This window comes from Chaetura pelagica, unplaced genomic scaffold (assembly GCF_000747805.2).
Source record: "Chaetura pelagica isolate M959 unplaced genomic scaffold, ChaPel_1.0 scaffold69, whole genome shotgun sequence".
NCBI lineage: Eukaryota > Metazoa > Chordata > Aves > Apodiformes > Apodidae > Chaetura > Chaetura pelagica.
The window spans coordinates 6182529-6194194 of NW_009970724.1; the positions used below are offsets into that span (position 1 = coordinate 6182529).

The following is an 11666-nucleotide window of genomic DNA, read 5'->3' on the forward strand; positions in this document are numbered from 1 at the left end:
TTCCTGCTGGCAGTGGTGGCTGAGTTTCCAGAAGATGGTAAAGACACTGTATGGCTTGTATCCCGGCAGCTACCTTTCAGCAGGGAAGGAGGGTTATCTGTACTAGTATGGCTTGAAGTTCCCTTGACACTCAGTTTCCTGCTTAGCTCTGGCAGCTTTTTCATTTTCATGGAAAGCTTCCTCACAGTCCTGGGAGATTTAATTCTATCAGGAAAAGGCCAGTTGATGGATCCGCTTTTTTTCAGAGGACTGGGACTTGGTGGAGAAACCTCTGTTGAGGGTACATCAGCCTTGTGTGCAAGTACAACTCCAGACCCTTTAAAAGAAAAAAGAAGAAATAATAATTCTCAAACTCCTCAGTAACTGCAGACAGCAGCAATGAAAAAGCAAATCCTGAACTTGGGGAAAACATGTTGACTTATTGTAACTTGATAAACACAATTAATTCAGACAACCATAATTCATTTATTAGTCAGATTCACAAGCACTCAAAGCTGTGCTCTGCTGACTCGTTCAGCCAAATTTGGCAGTTCACAGTCAAAAGCCAGATTTGTTCTGTTTTATGTAGCTGAAAGGGCCAGAAAACTACATCTAAACAAACAAGCTCTCTCACCCACAGCATTCATTCCAATCCACTTGGGCTGTATCCCCCATACAAGTTTACCTGGCTGCATTCGTGAGGCACAGGTGCAATGAAACCATTCTTAAATTGGAAAACCCAGGAATACGGCAAATGCACCCTTGTCTACATAGCAGTTAGCTACATAGCCAACAGATCAGCATTGCCCATTCCTTGTAGGTCTAGAGGAAAGACACTCTTTTGCCAGTGAAGAATATGGCTCTACTCTTGTGCACACTCTCCTGTTACCCCAAAGAGCCCTAAACTCCTCCTTTGTAGAGGCAGGCAGCATCTCACACTGCCTCTTCCATTTCTCAAAGCATTTCCTTTCTGCCACAGGATGGAGGAGGAGGAACACAAGGATTTATTCCTTTCAAAAGCTGTATTTTGCACTGCCACATTCCTGTCAGCAGCTTTCCATCTTTCCTGGCACAACCATCCCATGATGGGATCAAAGTTATTCCAAAGTTACATCCTCATGTGAAAGCATCAATCTTTCAAGGTACCAAAAAAAAAGTATTTAAAAATCATAATTTCAGGCATTGATGCTAAGTAAGGTAAAAGAAAAATAAAAAGTAATTCCCCAATTTATTTGTAAAAGCCAACTAATTAAGGAACACAATTAGATGTAAGCCAGTACTGCACACAGTTGGGAACCTGCAGTTCCCCTCATGCTCCAAAACTCGACGAAATCCAAATACCAAGGTATAGCTCAAGCTTTTCTCACTTTCACCAGCATGAGGCAGTAATGACTGTAGGAAAAGCAATGGACGTACATGAGTTAATGAAGCATGCAAGAGGGGAACTGAGGCCAGAATGACAGATATTAACAAAATTCCATTAGTACTTCCACTGAGAGTCACTCTTCTATCCCTTGAGAAACTAACAGTGGTCCTCACTAGCAATAACCACCCCTTTCACTCATTGCTTTGCAAATTTTAGAAGCTCCCAACAGGACTCACATGATCTTGCCCGTGCAGGCGCAGGTACCACAGAGCCCCTGAGCCTGCTCACCCTGTGTGGAGCAATCAGCCTGAGCAGCTCAGAGACCCAAACACCTATATTCATCTAACACCCCGCCTTGCTAGCCAGGGAAAAAGAGAGTCTATTTACAGCATAAAAAAAGAACGAAGTGGTGTTTTCACAAGATACTCAGCAAATCATACTGTACAGAGGTTTCTTTCACAGATTTCTCAAATGCTTACTGCTTTAATTCTAAACTAATCTTTTCAAGTCCAAGTCACCATACAGCTAGTGACTTTTACAAGTCCTCTGTTCACCCAAATTAATTTTCATCATGTAACTATAATTTTATTTTTATACTTAAACAGTTAAATCAGGCAATCTGGTCTTTGATCAAAATTATCTGTTGTGGGTTTAGTTTTTCCCCCACAAAAAATCCATACAAAGCCTAGTTCTATTCCCAACAAAAGTTTGGCTTTAACAACTTTTGCAGACAGTTGCTTAAAAGAATATCTTTATAAAATAAACTTTCAGTTATGAAGAATAAGGCACAGAATCTCTTTTCCAGAGCAACAAATGAAAACTCATTTAGCCTGCATCTCATGGAAGTATTTCCCTCGCAGGGGAAGGGCTATTTCTAGCACGCCTGCTGTGCTTTCCTGGCAATCAGCTAGTTAGAAATGTGGTGTTTGATAAAAGCAGACAAAGCCTTCCCTTGTACTGCAAATCACAGCACAGTCCCACTGGTGGGCTGGCCTGGAGCGCTCTGAAGCAATCAGTGCCATACTTCAGCCTGCTAACATTAATCTTCCCTTTCTGTCAAAAGGCTCTGGCACAGGCTTGGAAAAGCAGGCCTGCAAATTAAATTTCCCCCAGATCATTAAAACTGAAGAGTCAATCTAACACTCTGACTTTTATGCGTCCAACTTCTGCTGCCTTCAGCACCAAACAGTTAAAATAAAGTATGTGGCTGGAAGAAACCTAACAGTTGAGTATTATGCAGGATGGTATTCCCATCAGCACTGAGCCACATGTTGTTCCACTGAAGCCAGCAATGTGCTGAGGTATGCACGCAATTTTAAAGAGTGACATGACACAGCTCTGAACAAGCTGCAGAAGGGGCTGTAGCACAGCCCAGTAACACTTCACTTCCCAGACTATCCATCTGACACAGGCTTCTCACAAGGGTGCCAGGGGAACCAAGCTGTGCCACAGTTCTTTTACCAAGTTACAAGGCTGTGCCACAGTTCTTTTACCAAGTTAAAAGGCTGTGCTGCTAACAGGCTCATCACTATCCCTGTTCCCAGTATCACTCTGCCACCACACATCCCATCTCAGCAGTCAGAACTTTAAAAATATCCTTGTGGAAGGATGGCAGGAAGAAATGAAACATAAGAGGCACCTGTCACATAAGTGACTAGCAAGGCAGCAAAAGGATGGTCTGTTTTATGTGATGCAGCTGACTATATGAATTTCTTTTTTACAGTGAGAGCAATCTACCATTGAAACAACATGCCCAGGGACATGGTAGAGTCCCCACCACTGGAGCTTTTCAAGATGCAGCTGGACAAAATGCTCGGTAATCTCTCCTAGGCTCCTTTTCCCATCAAAGGGTGGATCAGATGATCTTCTGAGGTCCTTTCTGACTTGGGCTATTCTGTGATATACTTAAGCTTTTGGGAAGATTTAAAACTATGAGTAAGACAGAAAAAAATTGCTTTGAAGGACAATACATTCCAAGTCAAAATGACTTCACATGGTTAGCGACTGCTTCCACCAGCTATGTGTTCTGCTTGACTGGTAAAGCCACCTTTTACTTCGCTTACAACACAACCCCTGCCAGACACAGGCAATGATTTAGCACAGCAAAAATCCTTGTCTGACCCTGCTTAACATTGTTCATGTGTGCCTGGGCACACATATCACTGTCATACCAACTGCTAGCAACACCTGCTATTTTACAGGCATATTTGATTACCCTATTCCACATGTAACACTCCTTGCTTAAGGCAGGGTCTCCAAGTTATTTTGAAGTTCCTCAGAAAACTTGTAACTTGTTTTTGGGACAATGAGTTGGTGAATGAACAAGTCAGAACACTATCAATGACTTACTACAGCAAGCTATTGAAGTATCAAATGGCCACTCTCATAGCTAATGGAAATACTGAGATCCAACCAAACTAAACTTCTCCTACTATTCTCTGGACATACTTAATAAGTACACTACACTTTACACTCTAGCACCTCTCTAAAAGAATGGCATTAGCGTGGGAGCTTTAAGCATTTACAGCTTATAAAGAGAAAAAATAAATATATATACAGCTTACATTGAGGGTTTATATCTTTCAAAACCAAAGTCTCCCTCTGCCTAGATTCTTCATTCCTTTTATTATTTTTAAATCAACCCAATGATTTATTGGAAAAATGTATTAAAAATGAAAAAGCAGAAATTTAAAACAGAAAAGCCCAAATTTTTCTTGTAGCAAATTATAGGCAAGTGAAAAAGGGCTACTGTTTTCCTGTGCTAGATGTCTCTAGAAATACTGTTCTGGACCCTCAGATGACAGAAATGGCACAGCTCTATTGATGTCAAGAAACTGAACTTACTCAAGACACAGGGCCACCACACCTTTTCATCCTCAAATAGTTCCAGACCTGCCTGATAGAAGACTTAAGAGTAGGACTGTAAATATCATTAAGAGAAGAATTTACACTGTACCAAATTCAAGAAACTTCAGTTAAGATATAAGGAAAGCAATCACCTTTATCCACATCAGCAACTGGGAAAAAAAATCCTTTAAAAAACCCACCTTTTAAAATTGGGATAGAGCAAAATTATTTCTTTGTAACATCTTAATTATCTAAGTAAATAGAAGAATATATTATTTTAACCTGAAAAGTATGAAAAAAAGTCTGGTTTACCCCTATTAAAATTACTATTTTGACCAATGCAGCCTCTGAGGCCTCGGTGTTCCATCCCACACAAGGCTTCACAGGGTGAAACTATTAAAAGGGTAATAAAAAAAAAAATCAATCCCTAATAACTCTGTAATGGTAGTTTTCTTCAAACACTATGCCCGCTGACATTAATTAAGCTGTGACAAACACACCCAAAGGGTCACTTATAAGGGAGCAAAAGATATAAAATTAATTGCTTTCAATATCCCATTAATGAAAACAGGAAGTGATTACAGAGTAATCTCCCGAGACTCCCCCACTGAGGGGAAAGGGGCTGAGGACATGCCTGCTCCTCATCACAGTGGTGATCCTCAAAGCATCCCAGAGAACCTCATTAGGGAGAGAGAAACAAGTTTTACATCGTGCTTTAGGTCTCTGACCAGACTTAAGGAGTCCAGCACCCACAAACAAGCATGAGTTTGTTGCAGGATGTTAACAGTGAAGATTCCGCGCTGCAGATGAGCCCCAGCTGGCTCGGCTCAGAGGCTGGCACTGCTGAGACACACGAGCAGCAGCACTGCAGCTGATCCAAGCACTGTCCCTTTGGGCTGCTCTCACTGTCTTTCATAGCACAAAAAGCAACTTTGACAGTTACTCGGTACAGAACAGAAAATCAAAAAGGCAACAGCTATTTTAAATTAACTGCTTCTACTCCAGGGCTGCTCCATCCTTTTGCCTCTTTCACCACCCCATGGATCAAAGACACATGCATGAATAGGCCTCCAACCTTCAAAAGCATGTGCCCAAGCTCCCCAAAAGCTCACCGACAATCTGGCTTCAGTTCTGCAGGAGAAGAGAGGGCAGAGAGGCCTTTCTACCACATACCATAGCTTTCAGCTATCTCAAACATTACACAAGTATTTTGCATGAATGTTTTTCTGCCTCATGAAGCCAAGGCTCCTTGCACTTGAAAAACAGTTAAATCACAAAGCATCTTCCATCTGGAAAAAAAATTATATAATGAAGCAAACAGGATCTGAAACTGTAGAAGGACATTGGTAAACAGGATCTACTGCACAGCATACTCTACATATTCTGCTGGAAGCTCACTTGTAACATCTAAACATGCAAGTAATTTGCCTGTATTTGCCCCAAAAGATGCATTTGAAAACTAGGACAGTGGTCACGGTCGAAGTGGTGAAAGACCACTGTCATTTCAACTATGATTTAAATCAAGCTCCAGCTGGCCTGTATTAGGGTGAGGTGGGAATATGGTATCAACCTTCACCTCCTACAATGCTGAAAATAAATCTGTTTATGGTTATTCCTACTAGGATTTTCCACCCAGACACATGTATATTTTCAGTAGCAGAAGCACAGTTCAGATCCTGGCAAGCTACAATGCGCAAGTCCTACCAGGATCTCTCTGAGATACAGACCATGTGAGATGATTCCGCTAATTAGGTGGACACTAATCCCAACAGTAATCCTCCCCAAAAGCAAAAATATTACAAATTCTTCAGAAGGCACTCTTCAGAGCTCAGGTGTAAATCTACTGCAGGAGCCAACATAATAAACAGGCATTTTTCTGCAACATTTTGCAGGTGATACTCATTATCTATAAAAACATACAGTTAAAAAGTTCAATCCTAAACAATTGTAAAGAAAACTTATTTTAACATTTTATATATGCAAAAAAACTATAAATGCAATATTAAAAATTAAATACATAAGAAAAATACTCCTATTTTTCAATCATAACCATTTTGCCTGTTCAAGGAGACATCAAATTAAAAACAGCCTCTAGGGTCCTTTCCAGTTAAATTCTCCTCCCACAGAACTAAGAGCACAAGCTGGCACTAGGTTTCTACATTATGAACTCAAAACCAAATTATCCTCTTACTCTTACCCTTGTGTACTTGTCATAAACAAAATACATGACTTATTTTCCCAAGCTTTGCTACAGGGGTGCCTTATTTTTAATCAGTTCCCTTTTAAAAACGAGTGTGTCTAGAACTACTCACTAAGGAATTGCCTGACAGATCCTATTGACATAAACAGCAGTTACTGTAGAAAGTAACCAGATTAAGCAGAGTAACCAGAAAGCAGTGTAAATTAAGACTATGGGGCAAATTAGCACCTCTACAACAATGATCCATTTTATTGATACCATTTACAGGAAGTATCTATTTTCTGCTGTGTTTGGAAAGACTCCAAGTAACTGAATTCTCTCATTTATATTCTTCCTTAATCTTCTAATAAACTCAAAAAAATAACAAAAGGAAAAAATCCACAACTATTTTCTCTCTATAAAGTTTGAAATCCAAAGAAAATAGCAACACAGTTTTAAAGATAAAAACTGATAGCACTTTCCAAACAAGAAAACAGCAAACGACAAACTTAGCAACTATGTATTTTCTTGGCTTTTATAGTGCCCTGCTGTTTTCTGTCTATGCTTCTCAAAAATGTAACTTTAGACTCTAATGCTAACCAATATTGAAATATATAAAATCGTACCAGTAAGAAAGATAAGAAGACGTTTCCCAGCAGCATTAATGCCTATCTGCCAGGAGCTACTGGTTGATGTTCCCAGCTCTCCAAGAACACAGACATCAATTTCACTGCAGTTATCTGATTCAAACGAGGTCCCAACGCAAATGAAGTTAAATTGGCCGTGTTGCCCTTCATGCAGTAATCTCATATAGATGAGCCGTCATTTTAAATTTGACTGAAAATAACTGTAGATACCTTAACTGGATTAAAAAGAAGAACTAAGCCTCTTCTCCATAATGAAGCCAATTACTGAGCAGCAGGGATCCACTTCATCATCAATTAATCTATTCAATGTGATCACCATTCAATACATGCAAAAGGACAGCTGCCTTTAAAGTAGCTTAATTAACTCCGTGCATAACAAACTGATCAGGGGAAATCCATAACATTTCTCACCTGGTTTCATGAGACACTTTAAATGGGCAATTTTGCTTTCAGAAAAAAAGTTTCTTCAGTACAAGAACAATTTTTACTTTCTCCTTCTTACATAATGGGATTTATCTTTTTAATAAAATGTCACATATATCAAGAGATTAACTACCTACATGGGGGTGAAACAGAACACAAACACGGCTTTCCTAAATAATCATGCTTACTAACCTCTCCAAGGTGCCTAGAACTCCAACAATGAAAAAAATCTACTTAAGAACATGATAGTTCATCTATCTTGCAAGCAAATACAAATGGTCTAAGTATTTAAGCCAGCTGTAAAGTAAGCTATTCCTAAACAAATGCCATTAACTGCAACACACTTAGCAACTAAAAATATGCTCGTATCTGCAGCATTCCCACAAAAAGAACTGAATATGAGCTCCCAGAAGAGAAGACTGACTGTGTTTTCTTCTGCTGTTCACAACAGTTGCTTTGGTGCCTTTGAAAAACAAGCCCCGTTCCCAGAAGCAATCTCCACACGGGGAGTCCAGGCACAACAGCTCCTGGCACGCAGGGATGTGGGGCCAGAAGCCTGCCAGGATGGCAAGGCTTGGATGGGGGCAACCCAGCTGGGGGGCTCCTCCAGAGCCTGGGCTCTGCATGCAGGTGTTTCAGGTCCTCTCTCCTGAGACAGACAGAAATACAGGATCTTCAATGTCAGTGCAAAGAGTGAACCTTCTTCAAAGAGTGGAACCGGGAAAACCCATCTCCTGAACTTCAAGCTAACTTTTTAGTCCTCTAAAGGATACCAGAGTCAAGGTCAAGACAATATAAAAATACACCAGTAATGAAAAATAATACCTTTCCAAAAAGGTTTGGGTTTCTTCTGCTTCCTTTTGTGTAGGGTGGATTTATTTTTGTTTGGGCTTTTTTTTTAATAGACTGGGAAAAATCTTTAATATTAATGTTGAATTCAGAGACTAACAGAATTATGAAAATGCAACTATCAACTACTCAGCCAAGGATAACATGGAACAAAGAGGCTGGCTTCTCTGGATGTGAAAACCACTCCTCTCCAGTCTATTAGATTAGCCCGAGACAGTCAACAAGACAGCAATTACAGAAAGTGATGTGATGAACAGTGTTTATATGGTCTTCCAAAAAGTCGTCATTAAAAAGTCCCAGGCAGCAAGTTAAAGAAACTTCTGCAGACATTAAGTAGGTTCCAGGCTGGAATCCAAGGCCAGGAGGGTTAGACACCAGCTAACAGAAAGGAAACCAAGAGTGTTCTCAAGTTACCAGGCTTTAGCAAGCTTGCTTTGCAAAACATTTCTCTTCAGCGAGGTGGGAATGAAAGAGAACAGAGGACAACCACACCTGGACATGCCATAAACAAAATGAGAAGCCACTGTGCAGCTTCTACATCTACCAGGTATCAGTCACACAACTTGAGCCATTTTTATCAACCTGACATGCATTTCCACTGAAATTTTCTGATACATATTAAAGGCGGGGAAAGAGAAAAGAGAGACATAAGAACAGTTTATTATTCCTCTAAAATAAAATAGAGGACATCACACTTTTATGTTTCTGAACCCTCTTACCTGTTGAAGGGCACTTCAAGGTAGGACTGTCCTCTCCCATTGGCATGCCAGGACCCTTGCAGGCAAACCTCTGCAGGTGCTGCACAGCATCAGCCTGACTTGCTTCACTGGGCTGAGCCATCCGACCACCCCCTGCACTCTCCATGGAGCGTGGGGGACCCTCATGGGGACCCGTGGCTGTCCCCAAGTCACCCCCACAGGGGGCTTTGTACCAGACCACTGGGGAGCCCACAGCAACAGCGTTATTCACAGCAGAGAGGTGGACCCTCGGCATGTCAGGCTCATCATCTTCAGGGATGGGGTTGTACCATATTTCTCCTTCATCGTCCGCATCGTTATCCTCACCGAAGTCCAAGGCAGCGCCCCTCGGCACGGCGGGGCCTGGCAGGGCAGCAACGGGAGCGCGGATCCGGGCAGGATGGTCCCGCCCCACTGGCAACACGGAAGGAGCCCGTGACACTGTGGAGTCAGGCAATGGGGTGGGAGATTTGGGTACCGGGATAACAGCCCCATGCGCTTCCTCACAGGCATTTTCTTCTGGAGGAGGAGGAGGAGGTCGGTGCGTGCTCTGCTGCAGCCAGCTGCGCTTCTTGGAGACGGTGATGCTGTTCCCCTGCAGCCTGTGCTCGGGGACCTCGCTGGCCTGGGGGCACCTGGGCTCCTTCCTGCTCCTCGATGCGATGTAAACATTTTCTATTAAATCTGTTCACAGAAAGAAAGGCAGAAAAGAGAGGGAAAGGCAAATATTTAGAATATAATTTTGCTTTTAACAGATTAACATATATGTTGTGTTGTGACATTTGCATTAGACCTTATCCAAAAGGACAAAAGATAAGCTGATGTGATCATAAAATTATACTTCAGCCCATCAAAGCAGAACATGCACATAATTAATAAAGAGTCAGGCCTGTTTGGCTGTATTTTTAACACCATGTAATTTAGATAAATGGCAGTGAGATAGCCCTGCTGAAAGGTCATGCATACTTAGAAATGGCTGCTTTTTGTTCGAACAACAGCATGCGCTTCCTCACAGGCATTTTCTTCTGGAGGAGGAGGAGGAGGTCGGTGCGTGCTCTGCTGCAGCCAGCTGCGCTTCTTGGAGACGGTGATGCTGTTCCCCTGCAGCCTGTGCTCGGGGACCTCGCTGGCCTGGGGGCACCTGGGCTCCTTCCTGCTCCTCGATGCGATGTAAACATTTTCTATTAAATCTGTTCACAGAAAGAAAGGCAGAAAAGAGAGGGAAAGGCAAATATTTAGAATATAATTTTGCTTTTAACAGATTAACATATATGTTGTGTTGTGACATTTGCATTAGACCTTATCCAAAAGGACAAAAGATAAGCTGATGTGATCATAAAATTATACTTCAGCCCATCAAAGCAGAACATGCACATAATTAATAAAGAGTCAGGCCTGTTTGGCTGTATTTTTAACACCATGTAATTTAGATAAATGGCAGTGAGATAGCCCTGCTGAAAGGTCATGCATACTTAGAAATGGCTGCTTTTTGTTCAGCTAAGTGCAGGTACAACTGGTTTGGAAAGTTTCTATGTAGTATTTCCACAGTTTTCTTATGCCAATGAAGAAATAACTCCTGGTTTTAGTGTAACATATTTCTTAAACAGCTACCAAAAAAAAACCCACATAGACTCACTTCTAGATTTAGATGTAAAACAAAAGGTGTGGATGTGTCTTGTACAAAAAAAACAAAACAAAACAACAAACCTCCAGAAAGGACTGTCCTTACCAGCTTCATCCTATAATTCAGACAGAAGCACCCCCTGATTTGTGAGGAACAAAATGAAACACACTATCAGGAAAGGAAGGAAGGAAAAAGGAATGCAGGGAAGTTTTCAAATATCTCAAATTCATACAATACCTAATCAAATTCCACTGACTGCTTCCAAAAATCAGTTTTCTTTAAAGCAAACACCAAACATTTAATTATGCATCAAAAAAGCCACTTGCACTGGAGCCCCTGGTCAGAGCACATCCAAGCAGCAGTGCCATTCCCTCTTTGCTGGGACTGGAAGGAAAGCAGCAAATGCATTCAAATTAAAAACAGATAAATCTCGTGCTCCTCTGTGGAGGAGGACAACTCAGACAGGGCTTGCTCAGCCTCTAAGATGCAATGGGGATAACTGGGCTCTCTTGAACAGAACTTGTTTCCATGTGAAGCCCTCTGCAACTGGAAATTCCAGATGGAAGCAGCTATTCAATACTGCTTGAACATTATTCTCAACAAAAAAATCTGTACACACCAGTAACAAACCAACTATGTTTGCTGCAGACAGGACAAAGACTGTCACTTTAACACTTTCCCTTCAACCCTCTTTTTGGGCTTGTACATTAATGACAGAAGCAATCCTTGATAAGATCTGAAACACCACCTTTTCATTTGATGAAAGATTCACCATTTGGTGAATTATTTTTTAATGAGGTTTCCTTGTTTAGCTAAACAGCAACACAAATACTGTTTGTGACCTGAAGAATTAACTAGGTTCAAAGAATTAACAAAGTTAATTGTGCCCTATTTGCTGCCTATGCACACCTCCACTGAAGTGCTCTGCTACAGTGGAGCCTAAGTCAGTCACAATTACAGAATCTAAGCAAAACGTGAAAGCAGGGCTGAGGACACAGATCTCTGGCAAAGTTTC

At 41.3% G+C, this 11666-nt stretch overlaps 1 protein-coding gene across 1 annotated transcript in view; it reads right to left on the reverse strand.

The window, feature by feature from the left end:
- SYDE2 (synapse defective 1, Rho GTPase, homolog 2 (C. elegans)) overlaps positions 1–10765 on the reverse strand; it is a 24254-nt gene extending 13489 nt beyond the window's left edge. Inside the window, exons 1-4 of the mRNA XM_010006735.1 lie at positions 10735–10765; positions 10041–10217; positions 9010–9711; positions 7–316 (exon numbers count right to left, since the gene is read on the reverse strand). Of these exons, the coding sequence (XP_010005037.1) occupies positions 7–316; positions 9010–9711; positions 10041–10217; positions 10735–10765 (1220 nt within the window). The remainder of the gene's footprint in view (positions 1–6; positions 317–9009; positions 9712–10040; positions 10218–10734) is intronic.
- Between the last annotated feature and the right edge of the window lie 901 nt (positions 10766–11666).